The sequence below is a fragment of the Malaclemys terrapin genome, chromosome 17 (assembly GCF_027887155.1).
Source record: "Malaclemys terrapin pileata isolate rMalTer1 chromosome 17, rMalTer1.hap1, whole genome shotgun sequence".
Classification (NCBI taxonomy): Eukaryota; Metazoa; Chordata; order Testudines; family Emydidae; genus Malaclemys; species Malaclemys terrapin.
This window is the reverse complement of record NC_071521.1, coordinates 8,522,340-8,541,367: the sequence shown is the minus strand read 5'-3', so window position 1 is coordinate 8,541,367 and position 19,028 is coordinate 8,522,340. Positions and strand designations below refer to the sequence as shown.

At 44.3% G+C, this 19,028-nt stretch overlaps 1 protein-coding gene across 1 annotated transcript; it reads left to right on the top strand.

Annotated features, from left to right (window-relative positions):
* Positions 1–557: 557 nt before the first annotated feature.
* WDR5 (WD repeat domain 5) lies at positions 558–19,007 on the top strand. Its single transcript, XM_054007367.1, has 14 exons — positions 558–664; positions 3,686–3,874; positions 5,380–5,488; positions 6,905–6,978; positions 8,388–8,477; positions 8,962–9,051; positions 10,006–10,089; positions 11,392–11,447; positions 11,655–11,701; positions 13,595–13,670; positions 14,886–14,919; positions 15,405–15,479; positions 16,645–16,732; positions 17,862–19,007. The coding sequence occupies exons 2-14, from the start codon at positions 3,794–3,796 to the stop codon at positions 17,960–17,962; spliced, it is 1,005 nt and encodes a 334-aa protein (XP_053863342.1). The 5' UTR covers positions 558–664; positions 3,686–3,793; the 3' UTR covers positions 17,963–19,007.
* Positions 19,008–19,028: the final 21 nt, after the last annotated feature.

Genomic DNA, 19,028 nt, shown 5'->3' with positions numbered 1-19,028 from the left:
TATGAGCCATGTATGTTGACCGTATGTTCAGTGTGGACATGTTAACAGTCAGAAGTGTGTGTGTGTGTGTGTGTGTGTGCACACGCCCCACCCCCGGATCAGAACTCCCCTCCCCCCAGAGGCAGCACTTTACACCCACGTTGCCCAGTGTAAATGACTACACGGGTAGTCGGCAGGGGAGAGTCAGGCCTTGAGGGCTCCTGCTTGGGAAGTTTCAGGTTGGGCTTTGGTCTAGCGCCCAGTGACTTCAATGGGAATTGCCCACGTGGGCAGCACGGGTGCCTCTGGGCTGGAGCTGTGCATAGCAGAGCCCAGCTGGGATCGCTGGAGGAATCCTGGCTGTGCATCCGTGCGTGGCCTGGGGGCCCCAACCGAGCAGGTTTTCACCAAACCACACCTAGTTTCCCCCCTCCCCTCCGCCAACTATTCACCCAGAAAAGGCTTCTAGCCCTTTAAGGCGTTGCCGCTGCACCCGGCCTGTCTCTGTTTCTGTCCCTTCTGTCTCGCCGTAGCATCCCCAGGAGAGAGCGGCATTGTGCACCCCCCCCGCCCTTAGCGCATGCGCCACCCCACATTCCCCCGCCTGGCGGCTACGGAGCTGCCGCCGCTTCCCCCCTCCCCGGCCCTGCTCCCCGCCGAGGAGGAGGCGGCGCCCCGCCCCCCGGTAAGTGACTGAACGGGGCCAGAGCCCCCCGCCCCCTCCTGGCGGGCACGCGCCAGCCTCCGCCCCGCGGCCCGGGCCCCGCTGTCCCCTCCCCGCCCTGCCCCGACCCGACCCGACCGGCACGCGCCGGGCTCTGCCCCCGCCCGGGGACCTGCCCACCTAGCCCGCGTGGGGGTGCGCACTGCCCCCTCCCCCTCCCTAGCGCCCCTGGGGGGTGCATGGACCTGCCCCCTCCCTAGCTTCCACGTGTGGGGCGTGCACCAGCCCCTGGCCCCTCCCTAGCGCCCCTGGGGGGTGCATGGACCTGCCCCCTCCCTAGCTTCCACGTGTGGGGCGTGCACCAGCCCCTGGCCCCTCCCTAGCGCCCCTGGGGGGTGCATGGACCTGCCCCCTCCCTAGCTTCCACGTGTGGGGCGTGCACCAGCCCATGGCCCCTCCCTAGCGCCCCTGGGGGGTGCATGGACCTGCCCCCTCCCTAGCTTCCACGGGTGGGGCATGCACCAGCCCCTGGCCCCTCCCTAGCGCCCCTTGGGGGTGCATGGATCTGCCCCCTCCCTAGCTTCCACGGGTGGGGCATGCACCAGCCCCTGGCCCCTCCCTAGCGCCCATGGGGGGGTGCATGCACCCTCCCTCAGGGTGCTTTGTCCTGCCCCCTCCTGAGAATCCATGTGGGTGCATGGATCTGCCCAGAGTGTATGGACCTGCACCTCCCTAGCTTCCATTTGTGTGGGAGCATGTACCAGCCCCTGCTCCCAGGGTGCATGGATCTGCCTCCTCCCTAGTACCCATGGGGAATGCATAAATCTGTCCCCTCCCTAGCAGGCACTCACCAGTCCCTGCTTCCAGGATGCATGGACTTGCTCCGTGTTCCAGGCTGGCACATGCATCAGACCCTGTCCCAGGGATGCATAGGCCTGTCCCTGTGCCTCCTCTTCCCCCCCCCCCCCCGTTCCTATGCTAGGTTGGGGCATGCATCAGCCCATGCCCAGAGTGTATGGATCTGCGCTCCTCTCTAGCTCCCATATTCGTATCTTACTTTGCATTAACAAACCTTTTCCTTCCTTGGTTCACATGCTTTATAGCCTCTATAGGGGGCATGCATTATTCCTTTCTCCCCTCCCCACCTTCTGTGCATTGGTTCTGGGTTGCTTGTGTGGCCCATGTTACTTGCATGCCTTGATCCTGGCCCTTACCATTCATTACATGGAGAACAGGGGGTGTGTCTCATCCTGGGTGCCCAGGCTGCTGTAGGTGACTGGACGTTGGACTAGCACAAGTATGGAAGTAGAGCTTGTACTCTCTCCAGCAGGCTGAAGCATTAATGATTTGGGCTGGGTATAAGTCTCTTCATGAGCTCAAGCTGTCTTAAATGGGCGATCTTGATTATCACTACAAAAGTTTTTTCTCCTGCTGACAACAGTTCATCTTAATTAATTAGCCTCTTAGAGTTGGTATGGCAACTCCCACCTTTTCATGTTCTCTGTATGTGTATATATATCTTCTTACTATATGTTCCATTCTGTGCATCCGATGAAGCCCACAAAAGCTTATGCTGAAATAAATGTGTTAGTTTCTAAGGTGCCACAAGTACTCCTGTTCTCTTTGCGGATACAGACTAACACGGCTGCTACTCTGAAATTAGCCATATTGTCATCAGCCAATTGCCATTCAGGAAACCTGGACTGAATATTGCTGTTTCTACTGTTTGGTGCAGAAAGCTGCCTCTTGTACCAGTGCTGAATGATGAATAACGTTGTCCTCGACAGAGCTACACGCTGAAAAGCTGACGTACAGTTTCCAAAGATCTCTTCCAAATTTCCTACCAGTGGTTCATCTCCACCGAAGAGAACCCTAGTTTAGACAAGACACGGGCAATACCATGCTACATAGCACCCCAGTGATGATATGATGCTTAAATGCTACCAGTCACCTGTGCCGTCACTCCAAATACAGCTGCTACCAGCAGAACAGAACTGGTGGTAGCAACAGTGGGGAAATTACACTAATAATTTGTTTCTAAAGACAAAGCCTTACTGTCTGTGTCAGAGGTATTTCCCATTGTCAGGCTGAAATCTGCTTGGGCTGCAGGAGAGGTTACTCCCTCTGCAGTATAAGCCCTGATTGCAGAACATTGGCACAGCACTTACAGGTTTTGTTTCAGAAGGCGAGTCTGTTGAGACTACTACAAGGCTGGCTCTTAATCAGGTGAAATGTCTTCCAAGTATGGCAGAAACTACTGTGATTTGCTGCTCTGAAATGCAGTTAAGGAGGCAACACTTGGTTGAAATGGGTGAATTGAGAGAGCAGAGGAAGCTAGTAGGATTTTGAGCTCTGGGTGTGCCCGTTGCATTTTTTCGCATGATCCTAGGTTTTGCATCATGTCTGTCATTCAGCCCGAAAGACATCCAGGGCTATTACTTGCCTCTGTTCCATGAAATGAAACCTTTGTGTCTCTTATGCTTTTGAACTATTTAATTTTAATGGCATTTCAGGGAATGTGTTGAGAAATAAACTGACCCCACCCTTGCCAGATCCTCACAGCTATACTGTATTCTTAGTGATTGCTGAATATGGTGCAGAGGAACCTGGCAAAGTGTGATAATAGGTCATAACTGAGGTTCTTGAACTTGTATTCTATAGACCACAACTTCTCAGAGCATCACATGGATCACCTCCCTTGCACGGGTTGACAATTCTGTGGTAACTACAGCAGTTGTTTACATGGAAAAGAGTTCTCAGGAATAGTAATGTGCTTAGCTGTTTAAATGCTGTTTGGCATCTGCGAAAAAGGACAACAAGCACAATGTGGCTAGCAAAAGGCTTTATAGTTTAGCTTATAAGAAGGGGAGTTGAGAGGAGCATTGCATATGGTACAAAGTCATAGGCATGAAACTTTGTGTTTTCACTGGTTATTTGGGGACATGGATTATGGTTAGGACGCACTGTTGTGTTAATTCTCTTTTTTCTAGGTGCTGAAATAATTTCCTTGATGGCTAACAGTGGGGTTTCGTTTTCTCGTAGGTTTATGTTGTTAGAGCCGTTCTTTTTGGTGTGAAAGGCTCCCTTTTGAAGCAGCACATTCATTCATCGCTTCAAGCACCATACGGCTGACTTGCTAGCTTGAGAACCATGGCAACAGAAGAGAAGAAACCAGATGCAGAATCCACCAAAACACAATCTACTCCTTCCTCCTCAACCAATCAGACCAAGGTGCGTGTAAATCTCAGAACGATATCTCCGCCTGTCAGTACACATGGAAGTTACTTGCATCTGTTACTGGCAAATTTACAGATAAGACTGGGGTATTTTGAGAAACTGAATTTTATGAATTAAAAGAAGAATATGCTAAGTGCTTTGTGGACAAGACTGAGAACAAGGTTCCTGCCATTGCTCTAAAGAGTTTAGTTTTGATGCAGGTGGATAATATAACCTTCAACATGCATAACTGAGGTCCAATATGGCTTCCTGAGTTTTGCTAGTTTGCAAAATTCATTAAAGAGAATATATCACAAAATGTGTAAATTTTGTTTTATGGTAACACTTCAGAGTATTCATAAATTTGGCATAGTATATTTTGTAACTAATGTACTCACAGTAGTAAGACATTGGTGTGACACTAGTATTAAATCTTTGCTCAGAAATGGGGAGACACTTTCAGGGTTTCTTGAAATAATAACAGGGTTTCCAGTTAGCCAGGAGGGAATTATGAGGTCTGTTAGAAGTTTGGTTTCTTTACTTATTTCTACTGCTAATTATGATTTCCACAATTATTACAATCGGGGTCAGACTGGGGGAATGTTATGGTATCCTACCAAAGCCTTCCCATGATCCCAGAGTAGCTGAATATTTCTGCTGAAAAGCTCACCAGTGAAATAGCCAGTGCTAGTAAAGGTGACTTGCAAAAGGTTAAAAAAAAATATAAGTCCTTGTGCCCTTTTCTGTTTTGTGATATTTTTAAAAAAAAAGCCTAAAAGAGTCTTATCAAGAAAATATTTGATTGCTTTCTGCACTAGCAGTTCAGCTGTTGTCTACCATTGGACAGCTCTAGGGCGACTGGGAGAACTGGGGAATTTATTATCTCAATAGAGAGAGGAACAGATTGCAAGTGACTTCAAATTTTTCAATGCCTGTGGACATTTGGGAGAAAGGATGCCTTTGTTAAAGACCATTGCCCCATCAATAAGGGTGTGAGAACTCGCAGCGCTCCTCTGAAACCCCTTGCCCAAAAAGTCCTCCAGCAAAACCAGGGAAGGTTGGATTTGACATTGCTGATATTTAAGGTGAAAAGTTGTGGTTGGTGGGGGAGCTTTTCCGGTCTTCATTTTAAACCATAAAGAAGCAAAAAGGCATAACCCCAATTTTTAAAAATCCTTCACAGGTCACTCCATTGAGATACATGGCTCATTTCACACTTCTCAGACTTCCTGGGCCAACTTCATTCCCGGTAACGCTGACTTGGCTGGAGTTACACCAAGAATGAATTTAACCCATTGTTTGAGCATGTTTCTATGTCGGCTCAGGAAGACAGTACTGGCTCAAGTTTCCTTCATAAGCATAAGGGCTAGGAACTTAAATTTAAAAAAAATAAAGGCTCAAATCTGGATTGCCATCCAAGTGCAGAGCACTGCATAGAGGCTCAATCTGATACCCCAGGTACAACTGAAACACTTGAGTTAAAGCTCCGGTCATCTTACTTGTGTGACTCTTTCTTACAGCCGGCACCTGTAAAACCAAACTACGCTTTAAAGTTCACGTTAGCAGGACACACTAAGGCAGTTTCGTCAGTAAAGTTTAGTCCCAATGGAGAGTGGCTGGCCAGTTCCTGTAAGTATTAGTCTTCGTTAATTCCTTCCCATTATCTGAATTGTGCACATGTGAACCCTCCTGTTGGGAGACAGGTAGATGGCTAATCTTAACGCACAGTGATCAAAAGGTGGGGGAATATAACCACATGGCTTGTTTTTTAAAGGGGCACTCAAAGCTGGCTGTTTCAAAAGTTTGACCCACTTTAATGTTGGCTTTTACGTCCTGTTGTCCAATATGTTGGGTCTTCCTCTGCCTGGCTTGAAGGGCTTGAGATGCTCAACTTGTGCTACTGAGTCTCTTTACAAAAAACAATGCAGAGTTACACATTGATTGTGAATACATGTGAAATTAATCCTTGTGCAGAGGGGGCCCCGTGCAGCCCTTTGCATCACTTAAACTTTGGCTTAAGCCTTTAAATTGGGGCTTGCCTGGCATGAGCGACCAGCTTGCATTCTCTGCATTGAGGTGGGATTCACCCAGAGAGCTCCTAGCTCTCCCTCCCCTCCATTGGCATCATAATATAATTGCATCTTGGAGAGTCTGCCTGTTCCTTTCTTGTAAGTAGCCAGAGGAAATGTACAAAACGGACACACTTCGGAAGGGAGGAACTTGACAGGTTTTTTGAGTAGAAAGCCCACCGTGATATCTGTTTAACCTTTTCTTTGGTGACCATTGCAACTGCCTGACAACTTCCTTTTGAATCAAGTACCACATACTTGGGCACTGGTTACCCAGAGGGATTGGGGAGGAAAGAGGCAGTTTAGAGGAACAGGACTGAAGGTGATAGAGATGGCCTCTAGAAATGGGCAGTGATTCTGGTCTTTTACTTTATTGTGACTGCCTTTATATGGGCAGTATACTCCATAGAAATTAACTTCTCCCTCTTCATAGTACCTTCTAGAAGTTAATTTCTCCTCCCTCCCCGGGCAGTTCTCTAACTTTTAACACCTAGCAAATATCAACCTCTTTCTCTCCTACAGAGCACAAGCTAACATGATAATGGGTAGCGGGTTTGTTTCTCATGAGGAGTAATGTCAGCCCAATTTGAGGATCAGTTTTTGCTCTCTCTGAGGCAGAAGTGTTTCAGTGTCTCATGTGGCATGGTCACTTTTTTTCTCATTGGCAATAAATGTATTTTTAAAAATGAGAAACCAAAGGTTAGTGCTTGTCAGATACATTACACTGGATTCAATTTTGGAACTGAATGAGTTGAGACCATTTACTTTCAAGGCAGCATGTGTAATCCCAACTCTCGCAGTGAAACTTTGTCATTTCATGTTTACACCCTACTTTATGCACTGAAGTCTGTGCTTGAGGGTAAAAACTGTAATGTGTTTGCAGAAAAGTAGCCAATGTGCTTCTCTCTCCTTAAGGGATCGAGGTAGCTATTTTTAGTGCTGCTTGGTTAGTTATTGGGAATCTTTTCTCTTTTAGCGGCTGACAAACTAATTAAAATTTGGGGAGCATATGATGGCAAGTTTGAAAAAACAATATCTGGTCACAAATTGGTAAGTATTGAACTCTAAAGAAAATTCTGCAGTCTAAATAGCTGTCCTTTCAGATCGCAATTGCAATTCAGTATTGCATCTGGGGCTTGCATAATGGGTTAATTTGCTAGCTTTCACCTCCAGAAGCCTTCGTATAGTAGTTTAATTCCTGTGAAAGCAAATTGTTTGGTCTCATCTGGGGGTGGGGTTTATTTGTCCCTATGGCAACCCCCCACCCAACCCTGTATGATGATGATGGCCTGGGCCTGGAATAACGGGGATGTTTTAGGTCAAGATTGAGAGAGATGTGCGGAAACCTGTGGACTGCTGATAAAGCACCTACATGCACAATGTTTAGCCAGTGTGAAAGTCATTCCCTTTGTGAACACTAATACTACCTGTTTGAACAGCTGGGCTTCCACCTAGGAAAACTACAGGGTATAATGCTCTGCCTACAGGATTTGCTTTAAATTTTTAAATTTTGATCAGAATGGTGCTTTTTTTTTTAAAGGGAACATGACATTTCTCATAGCTTTACCCACTGAAATCCAGGAAATAAGATCTAATGTTTGAAAATGAAGAAATATGTTCCAAAGTACTGAAATCCAGTTTTCAAAAGTGACTTAGATCAGTGCTTCTCAAGCCGGTCCGCCGCTTGTTCAGGGAAAGCCTCTGGTGGTCTGGGCCGGTATGTTTACCTGCCGCGTCCGCAGGTTTGGCCGATCGTGGCTGCGGTTCGCCGCTCCAGGCCAATAGGGCCTGCGGGAAGTGGCGTGGGCCGAGGGATGTGCTGGTCGGCTGAACCTGCAGACGCGGCAGGTAAACAGACTGGCCTAGACCGCCAGGGGCTTTCCCTGAACAAGCGGCAGACCGGCTTTGAGAAGCACTGACTTAGATGATACCTATGTCCCGTTCACTTCCATTGAGACTCAGGCTCCTAAATCTCACTGAAAGTCAATAGGACCCAGCTGCCTAAATCACTTTTGAAAACATGACTTAGGCTCCTAAGTCACTTGGGTGTTTTTGAAAATTTTACTCTGGGTCATTTCAGGCAGACAGTAGGGATGAGCCCCTCTTCAGGGAGGGGGAAGGAAATGAATCTAACCCAACTATGTGTAAGTTGTTATTTCTGAACTTCAAAAAGAGGACCAGGTCCCAGAGTCACTAGAACTGCTGGTTGAACAAACCACTATGCTCTTGCAATGCGAGGCTCAGCAAAGCTAAAGGCTTCCCAGAGTCATTGGCTATCCTGTGGTAAGAGGAAGATGCGTTAAAGTTGCTGTGATCCATTTTTATCCTGACTTTCCAAAGTTAAGGTGACCTTTCTTTTCTCTCTTTCTGGCTTCAAATATGAAACTGTCTATGCTTTGCCTGTTCTGGAGTGAATCAGCAAGCAAAGCTCAGTGTTAAATTGCTTTCCTTTGTTTCAGGGTATCTCTGACGTAGCCTGGTCATCAGATTCCAACCTTCTTGTCTCTGCCTCCGATGACAAAACTCTCAAAATCTGGGATGTGAGCTCGGTAAGGGCGGGGCTTGAGTTCTCTCTCTTCTCCCCAGTCCTCTCTTGGGGCATCTTAAAATGAAGATGACTAACTTGACATGGAACATTTGTCATTAACTTTTCACCAGTGATGCAGCTTGCTTGCCTTCTGTATTGGCAATTAAAATAAGCTAGTTCATTTCACTTTTGTTCCTAAGCCGTTTAACCGCCTGGTTCTCATGCACTATGAGAATGGGACAGGGTTGGGGTTGGAAACACCTTGTTTCTGTTTTGCTTAACTGTTCCTGTTCCATGAAAACATGAGGGATTTTTTTTTTTTTATAGAAGCCTAGATTGGGGGGAGGGGGTAGAAATTTAACCTGATGTTGTCCCTTTATCACAGTCTGACTAGTCCTGAATGTAGGTCACCATGGGAACTTTGAAGGTGTGGAAAGTTACTGGTAAATCTACTGTATGTATATTTGACTAATAATATTTTAAATTAAATAAATTAAATTATTCAGGGCAAGTGTTTGAAGACACTGAAGGGACACAGTAACTATGTCTTCTGCTGCAACTTCAACCCCCAATCCAACCTCATTGTTTCAGGCTCGGTAAGTGAACACACTCTCAATGGAGTACAAGTCCCATACACCCTGCAGAGGTCTAGACCATCTGAATTCTACTATGCATAACATGTAATTAAAGGAAGTCTTAAAGGGGAGAGTTGGTAGCATCACTACTATGTTGGCTGTTGAGCCAAGGTCAAAGCCCTCAGCCCAGCTTAAGAAGTTTGGGGCTTCACCCATAGCACCGTAAGTGTTGGCTATAGGTCTAGCTCCAGATGTTCTTCCTGGCTTCACTAAGCAGTCAGCATATCTACATTCACTTCATTGCAAAGCCTTCCTTAAGTACTGAGGGCTGCTCTGGCATGAATAGCTCGGGAAATAGAAGCTCCTTGTATCTTTGTAGTTCAGATTCTGCGATTGCCCTTATCTCTTTGAGGGATTATTTGACCATTTCATGCAAACCATGGCATCACTGAAACGTCGCTTCATGACCATTTCAACAGCTTGCTCTGCAGCTAGGAAGCATTATGCACCTGGCTTGTGAAGGGACTGGGAATAGGACTCTCGGGTTCTCCTCTCACATTTCTCCCAGCTCGCTGTCACCTTGAGCAAGTCATTAAACCTGAATTACCTTGTCTGTAAGCTAGGGATAAATACTAGCTTCCTTGCATGAATATTTGAGCTTAAAATTCATAAAACTCCTTGTGATTGGCACAGGAAAGTTCCATGAGGTGCAAAGCATGAAGGTTAGGATTTAACTCCTTTGAAGATCCCCACACTAAGTGAACAGTGCTAAGTGACTAGCAGTGAAGATGAATTCCATTAAAATCTTGGTTGCTCCCAAGCAGAAATAAGTCTAGATGCTTGAGGAATGTAGTCATGCATATTTTTTTCCTCTCCCTGATGAAACCTGTTAATCCGTTCATGCGGGCTGGGCAGTACGGCCGGGGAGTGAGTGCATTTGAAAATCACTGTGTGACTTTGTCCTCTGATCTTCAGTTTGACGAAAGTGTGAGGATATGGGATGTGAAAACAGGGAAGTGCCTCAAGACGCTGCCTGCCCATTCTGACCCAGTTTCAGCTGTAAGTGCCTTCGGATACATTAACATGCTGACATGTTTGCCTGCATCTAGCAGGGCTTTTTCCCCTTTTGCAAAGAAGGGAGCAGTGTCTCACTGTTACCCTCTATCTTCCCCTTGGTGAAGGACACAGTGTAATGTGATGACTTGTAAGGGTATTAATGAACATGGAGATGCCAGTGACCCATACTTACCACTCGAACCCCAGCATGGATTTCTGCCTCTGGGCATTATAACAGGCGGCATCTGCTATAAGAGCACAGATTGTGGGCTCTACTCCTTTCTGCTCAGTGAAATTCTGAATTTGCTGTACATCTGGGTTGCTCCATAACTTTATCATTATTCTAAACTACTTCAGGAGGTAGAACGAGAGAACTTCAAAATAAACTGCATTGAAAATCTCATCCATTTTGTGGATGAAAGTGACTAAAACGTGTGTGTTCAAAAAAAAAAAAAAAAATCCATTCACGGTAGGGAAAACAGAAGGTGTGCAGCTCTTAACAGAGATGAAATGTTATAAAATGAAAGCAGAGGTGAGCAGAATTCTAAGCTTCAGACATTTTGAACTGTGGCTGCTCTGGTCACATGGATCTGACATTAAAATGGAGTATAGTCCACAACCCTTACCAGAAATTTGTGTGATCTTACAAACCCCCTCTCCACCACCCTCATGGGTGTGTTTCAACATTTGCTATTTAAAATTCACTTTATTGGGGTTTTGCGGGAAGCTGGTGGGTGACTGAAGAAAATAAATGGACCAGACTGAGGTGTGCGTGTAACTATAATGCACTCTTCTAGTATGGTCTCGCTACTGTTAGCAAAATTCCTCACGACATTGGAGCAGTGAATCAGATTGGTTCTTAATGTTTTAAGAGGCCTCTTAATGTTTTAAGAGGCCTCTTAATGTTTTAAGAGGCCTCTTAAAACAGTCTAGTAATTGTTATGAAAACTTACCAGCTAGTCTCAATCTATTTGCCCATCTATTACCCTGCTAACTGAATTAACTGCAGCTGTCTGTATGGAGAAAAAAAAAAAATCAGGCGGATGCAAATGAGACATTAGAATTTTGCAAGGCTGACTTACAGTAAATTTCCCAGCGTGCTTTTTTTAACCTGATACGTCAGAACTTTCTGTGCCCATCATCATGTTGTTGAATTCCTGCCACCCTCCACATGAATCACAGCGTACTAGTTTTGTGATAATTGGGACCCAATGTACTACATGGGAGATAAATAATTTTCAAATGTGACTTCGTGCTCTTCATAAACACGAATACTGCTATTTTTCCCCATATATAAAACCACAGGTGCATTTTAATCGTGATGGGTCCCTGATAGTGTCAAGTAGCTATGATGGTCTCTGGTAAGTGGTTATTTCTTCAGTAACATTTATTATGTGCCACAGCCTTCTAGGCGCCTTACATAAAAATAACTTAAAAAAAATGTAGATTCTTTTAGTTTTTCACTTCTTATATCATGACTTTGAGGTTAAAATGTAAACTTGTCAGTTGATGATATAATACATTCCAAAGTTACAATAGTGACTCATGTCTGTCTCTTTTTTTGTTAGTCGAATCTGGGATACGGCATCAGGCCAGTGCTTAAAAACACTGATTGGTAAGCAGGCAAACGTGTGTATGTTGTTGTTGATTCTCTCTGCTGTATTATTGTATAGAATATGAAATACTCAGCGTGACTTTGACTGCACTTAGGTGGTTTTCTTATTGGCTTTGGTTTCTATTTTCCTTCTCCTTACACTGTCCTCTTCATACACACCATCCTTGCAGTTGATTTTAGGGGAAATATCCTCTCTCACGTGTGTAGGAAACTTTCTTAGGCTTGGAATATTGCCCAGTGTGTGCTGACAATAAATCTAAGTACCTGTACTACAGGGTTTTCCACTAGTCATTGCAGTATTATGCCTGGCTGTGCATTGGCTTGGAACTGCTGTGGCAAAAGTAAGTCTTATTTCACTTTCAGAAATGATAGCTACATACTCCAATGCAATAAATAGCACATGGCAGTGGGAGAAGACTAAATGTGTTTACAATTTAGGGTTGCAGGTGTTTGAGAACTGGTGTCCTTCTTAAGACAGTGGGCAGCCTGTTGAACAGTGCATGTCGTGCCTCTGATTGCCAGACTCTAGTGTTGACATGAAGTGACATAGGCAAAACTACACCTTCTGGTGTTCACAATGGATATACTTTAGCAATAGGGTGTGTCTTAGCCCTGGTCTACACTGGGGGGGAAGGGGATCAATCTAAGTTACGCAACTTCAACTACATGAATAATGTAGCTGAAGTCGACGTACTTAGATCGACTTACCATGATGTTTTCACCGCGGTGAGTCGACTGCTGCCACTCCTCCGTCGACTCTACTTGCGCCTCTCGCGGTGGTGGAGTACAGGAGTCTACTGGAGAGCGCTCGGGGGTTGATTTACCATGTCTAGACTAGATGCGATAAATCGATCCCCACTGGATCGATCGCTGCCTGCCGGATCGGCAGGCAGTGTAGACATACCCTCAGTGTAATGGTTTTATGACTAAGGCCCTAATCTTGGGATGATCTTCAAATAGTTGCAGACAAGACATAGAAAATTGCAGAAATGTAATAATGGACCTTTATTAATAGCAGTAATTTGGAAAAAGCCAGAGTAGACATAAGAATGGCCATACTGGGTCAGACCAAAGGTCCATCTAGCCCAGTATCCTGTCTTCCGACAGTGGCCAATGCCAGGTGCTTCAGAGGGAATGAACAGAACAGGTTATCATCAAGTGATCCATTCCCTGTCACCCATTCCTAGCTTTTGGCAAAAGACCTATTTGTTTAAGAAAAAAAAATATTGGCAGGATATCAACACTCAAGTATTATGTTATGCCTGCTATTTTTTTTGATAACCAGACATTTTGCTGCAACAATACTACATTCATTATTTTAAAAAAGTGACTGCTACAATATAAAATTCCGTGACTAAAATTCAAAAGACTAAACAAGTGCTGTAGAAATTGAGTCCAATCACTTTAGCCTTTAACATTTTACAGGCATTAAATGTTAGTACAGTACTATTTGCATACTCAAAACGCATGCAAAATTGTGGACAGTGCAAAGTAAGCGAATTAAAAACAAAATTGTGGTGGAAGCTCAATATTGCATGTTCCACAATCTCTCAAATGAAGTAGGGCCTTACTTCTGACTTTTACAGCCACACTGTGGACTCTAGGGAAGGTTGATGCAGGAGTGGGAAGGTTGGGTAATAGACGATTATGGAATAATAAAATGCTAGCAAACCAAATATTCTTCCTCTTGAACTATTTCACATTACCACTTTCCTGTATCTCCCATCAGTTTGCTTGAAGTATAAAATGGTAGCTGAACAAAAATGTAACTAAACTAAACTTGAAGTTGGCTTTTGTAATCGGCGGTAGGTGTGTTTTGTCACAAGAAATTCTTTGTCCGTGAGAGAAATATTTCACCATATTCTGCGTAACACCCTTGTATTTCCAACACAGATGATGATAACCCTCCTGTGTCTTTTGTGAAATTCTCTCCAAATGGCAAATACATACTAGCAGCAACTCTGGACAAGTAGGTATTCAAAAATACATTTAAAGTGCATTCATCAACTTCAAATGTAACCTTTTATATGCTATTGTAATATTCTTATGATGGGTAAACTCATACCTGCCATCAAACTTCTATAATCCAGTCCTTTGGGAATTCTATTGTCAGAACATCAGCAAAGTTCATGCTATTGGCAGTCTTAGCACTGCTGTTGACATACCCCCGTGCACTCTTAGCTTTGCGTCTTTTCAGAGCCTTCATCATGAAGTAGTTCCTTGATCCAACGGTTCTCTTGCTGTAACACCGTGAAAGGCTGCGAGTCTCTCTCTCAAAGGCAGCAATGCTAAAGTAGCTATGCATACAAAGCAGAAAAGCGATGCAGGGGGATTGGTTCTATTGCGAGTTCTCCGATTGGAATATTTCCAGTGCCACTGCTTAGCAAAGGCCAGCCACTCTCCCTTCTCCACCCTTAAGTATTAATTGCTGCTGGTGTAATGAGACCCTCCCATCCCTAAGTCACAGGGTGATGAGCTAGTTATCTATGAGTGTCTTCTTATAAAAGACATTACAGGATTGTTCCTTCTCTTTTCATCCGGTGAGTGCAAGGAAACCCAAAATTAAGGCTATTTTGCAAGCCAGAGCAGGGGAGTCAACATTGTTGCCGCATACTTGAATATGGTGTGTGTGTGTGTGTGTGAGAAAGAGACATATATCTGTCTGAAACCAGTGACTAATTTCACTTAGGCTACCAAATAGAATTTGAACGTTGTCTCTTTTGCCTACTACTGACTGATTTAAAAACTCTCATCCCATTACACAATCCGTGTAACTACCTAGATGCAGGACTGCATGTGGTTCTGCCTTGGTTTTGCTTGGTCCAAAATCTGTATCTTGTAGTATGTGTTAGCTCAAAAGGTGGGGGACGAAAGGAACTGAATGACAATTCTCAACTCTATCGGTCACAGATCTCATCATAGCGTCTGTTCACGTAGGAAGAGAAAAGGGCTTTATTTTTAAAGACTCGCTCCATATTTTTTTCACAGAGGAGAATACAAATGGCATGTAAATAAAATCCAATTCTTGTTGGGTTAGCTGAAACTCTGCATTCCCAAGCCAGACTAGAATGACTAATGTGGACTCTGGGAAGCTCTAGTATGGAAAAACTTTTATGTACCAAGAAATCATAACCGGTGAAATAACACAAAGCCTAAAATCCTTGTTCTCCTTTTTTTTCTCTAGCACACTGAAACTTTGGGACTACAGCAAAGGAAAGGTACAGTCACAATCTCTTACTATAAAGTCCTAGCTAGGTTTGTAGCCTGCTTTGGATGGTTTCACATAAGGTTAAGCTTTTTCTCGGTCATCTGTACAATATAATTACTATAAATAATTTGTTACAGCCCTTGTTCTATAGTAGTGGACTAAACGGGATCATTTTAAAAGTTCCTTTACATTTTTATGACGCCCAGAGACATTGAATTCTATGTTTCTTGAACTGGTAAATTGTTCTTGCCTTGTTTTTTCTGTGGGTGGAAGTGACAAATCGGGGTCATTTTCTCTCCCCATCCTCCCAGGGAAGTGATTGGTTAGCATTCTAGGGCAGTGATGCCCTCTGCATCCTTTGGATGAGTTGATGGGGGTGGGAAATGTGCACAGATGTATTTAGTCTGCCCTGCAAAGGGAGTTTGTCCTTGACTGCTAGATATCTCATTGCCAGCTGCACTTACGGTTTTTTCCCTTCTGGCTCTTCCCTTCCAGTGCCTGAAGACGTACACCGGTCACAAGAATGAGAAATACTGCATCTTCGCAAACTTCTCCGTCACTGGTGGAAAGGTTGGGGATTACTGAGCTGCTTTTAGGGATGTGATGCATTTGAGGATTTATTTTTCATCAAAATTAAGGGGATGATGCAAATCTTTCTGGGCCCATAAATAGCTGACTTGCCCTTAGTGCAAAACTGTGTTCGCCCTGGGGGGAGCCCCGTATAACAAGTGCTACAATGAATGTTGCCAACTTCCAAGCAGTGAGGAGGGATTGTAATAGAACAACGGTCCCAAGGTTTCATTGGAAACTTTGCTTGCTGGGGGCTTGGTCGAAAGGGACCATTTGGGGGAAAGTTTTAGCAAACTCCATTCAGCTGTGTGGGGGCTCCAGGGTACCTGTTTGCCACAAGTGCCCGTGTACGGTCAGTGCTTAGAACTGTGCCAGGTTTAATGTACCCCAGTAATGTAGGGAAAACCTCCGTGGTGAGCAGCCATATGAGTTCATATTACAGCACCTGCCTGTTACAGATTGTGAGTTGCTATGTATGAGTCTTGGTTGAGATGCTGTCTCTAGGACCACAGCATCCCTGTGCAGGAGAAGGAGCTTTCTTGAGGGGCCATTCTGAGATTCTCCCAAGGACTAAGATCCATCTTAAACCACCCCCCTTCTGCTTCGAGGGCTAAGCCCACTTCTGCAACCAGCCTTTTTGGCCTTTGGCATGGTCTAGTGGAAGGAGCATGGGACCAGGATTCAAGAGACCTGGGTTCTATTTCTGTCTCTGCCATTGGCCTGCTGGGTGATCTTAGGCAAGTTACATCCTCCTCTCTCCCCGCCTGGCTCTGTGGCTCCATTTCCTCACCTGTAAAATGGGAATAATGATCCCACCCTCTGTGAAGTGCTTTGAGAACCACGTATGAAAAGCACTGTAGAAGAGCTAGATCATATGATTTAAGACAGAAGAGTATGGATGTGAAAACAAACCCCAAGGCCTACCAAAACAACATACTCTACTGCACACTGTTCTCCTTGCCCTGGGGGGTGAGAGAAAGGGAGAATGAACCACACATGACTGATGTTAGCCACGTTGCTTAATGCACAACTGGAAGGCACTCAAGTGCTATGGTGATGAGGGTGGTATATGAACCTATATAGAGGAAATAGCAATTAAAGCTGGGGTGGCAGGAAAGACTAAAATGGCACTTCAATAACTACTTCCCTCTGCATTTTTTTCCAGTGGATTGTGTCTGGTTCAGAGGACAACCTGGTTTATATTTGGAACCTCCAAACAAAAGAGATTGTACAGAAATTACAGGGACACACAGGTGTGAATCTGTTTTTTGTTACACTGATTTTGATTAAGCGTTCCTTAGTTGAATAAATAACGAGCACATGGCGTTTAAGGTTAATTTGATGGTGTGAATTGGAAATGTCTATTTTTAGTGTTTGCTTAGAATTTGACAGATGGGATTAGTATAAAGATCGGCCTGAATGGGGCATGATTAGGACACATGGTGTGTTTTCCCTGACACTTGATGGGCATTTTTACAGGAATTATTGTCATATCAGAGACATTGTTTTCCTTGAATTATATGGAAAGAAATTGGCCAAGATTTTCACAAGTGTTGTGTGACATGACTAGTGACTTGGGGAACCTCACTTTGGGAAACCCTTGGCCATTGGCTCCTCTCAAAGCTGCACTTGTCCAAGGATGAGTTCCAGGTGAGCTTGAGGCATCTTTATAGACACCGACCCCATCTGCAAAGAGTCTTGAACACTTAGCCCCTGCCCCTACAAACGCTTAAGCACATGCTCGACTTTACTTACACAAGTAGTCAGGGGCGTGATCCATGTGAATAGAATTATGCGCGTGCTTAAGTATTTGCATGATCAGTATCTTAGGGCCAAATCCTGCAGATTTATGCACCTACTTAAACCCCTGTGCACTGAGCGTGCCCATTGAAGCAAATAGGACTGTTTGCAATCTGTAAAGGGAAGCGTGTGCGTAAGTCTTTGGAGGATCAGGACTTTCAATTGTGAGTTTGGGGCACTTGTGGCTTAATCAACTATCTGCTATTTGCTTTGGTGGGCTTTTCTCTGTCCGCATTTACACCAAGAAACCCTAGGCCTGCGATGTCGTCAGAACATCGGGTCTGTCTGGTTCTTTCCTATAGCACTGCTGTGAAATAGTTCTCTGAGTTCGGCCTGTTGTAATATCATATAAACTTTCACCCACTCTCCAGCTATTAAATTCACAATTGGGGTAGGCCCACTAACATTTGTATTCATAAATCCATCATACTCATATGTCAGTATCTGCTGTTGAGAGAGAACCTGGCCATGTCTTACGAGGGGGCAGCTCTGCACATTTGAGCTGAAAATACCTGCTCTGAACCAAAGCAGCTTGGACTGCTATAAATAATGACATCTCTCTCTCTCTCTCCTTTTATTTAGATGTTGTGATCTCAACAGCTTGTCACCCAACAGAAAATATCATTGCATCAGCGGCACTAGAAAACGACAAAACAATTAAACTGTGGAAGAGTGACTGTTAAACACTTTCAGTATCACTTTAGAGACTGTCAGGAAAATTGTGGTTTTTAAAAAAATAAAAATAAAAAAATCTCCCCCCTCCCGCCCCCATGAGAATAATAATAAAACCCAGGTTGGCAGGAAACCTGAAGAATATTTGAGAAAGCGGTTTCTGTTAGTCTTGACCCAAAGAGAATGTCTTAGCTTGTTGCGAGAGCCGGGCAGTGTGGTGGAAAAAAGAGGCCGTCTCTCTTTTTCGTGCCTGATCACTTGGCAGACAAACGGATCGTCCTAACATCGCATTAGGAGTATCAGCCTTGAATTGGAAGCCCCAGAGATACTGTACTTTGTGGTGAAGGTGTCATTGCTCCTGGGCTGTCTTGTTGCTGCTTAAGGAGGAGCGGTCGGTCTGTTTTGTAACAGTAAGTTAAGTCGTAATACTAGAAATACTTGGATTTTTTTTAAATGTCTAATTTTTATTTTTTTTATTTTTTTGCAGACCGGTAGGTTCTAGTCTATCAGAAGTTTCTCTTTATTGTTTTGAATAGGAGTGCTGCATCTTTAAGGATGCCTCATTTTAAACACTCAGCTCAAACTTTGTGACCAAATAAAACCATCCAGTTGCGGAGTTCCCTTTCCTGCCCCAACTTCAGACTCCTGTGGTGAAATATCTACTCTTACTTCTGTATAGTTGCTGACCTTTCGTTACGTGTGTTTAATAGATGCTGTTATAGAACAAAGTTACAGCTTTTTTTTTTCTGTTAACCATTAAAATGATTCCTGCTTGTAGTTGTTCTCAGCATATTTTACATTTTTTTTTCTCTACTGGAAAAAAAGCAAGTTCACAAAATATTGTAAAGTTAGTTCAGTGTAGGGGGGAAAAAACAACCACCCCAAACAATTTTGTATCTTGGAAATCCATCGTATCGACCTGTGTTGCTAATAGCATGACTCTGTAACGATTTCAGCGTCGCTATGTCTTTTGCCCTTTTTTGTCACACTAGTGTGGTATTGACACATCCAAGCCAGAACGATATGCCATAATAAAAAGGTGGGATTTTATGTGTACGCTGGTCGTGAGAGTGCACT

What these genes read in the sequence shown, in the direction of transcription:
- WDR5 (XM_054007367.1), top strand. Translation starts at nt 3,794, where the DNA reads ATGGCAACAGAAGAGAAGAAACCAGATGCAGAATCCACCAAAACACAA. An exon ending in GTGCTTAAAAACACTGATTG is followed by an intron (nt 11,702 to 13,594) that starts GTAAGCAGGCAA and finishes TTTCCAACACAG; the next exon opens with ATGATGATAACCCTCCTGTG. An exon ending in GGGACTACAGCAAAGGAAAG is followed by an intron (nt 14,920 to 15,404) that starts GTACAGTCACAA and finishes CTTCCCTTCCAG; the next exon opens with TGCCTGAAGACGTACACCGG.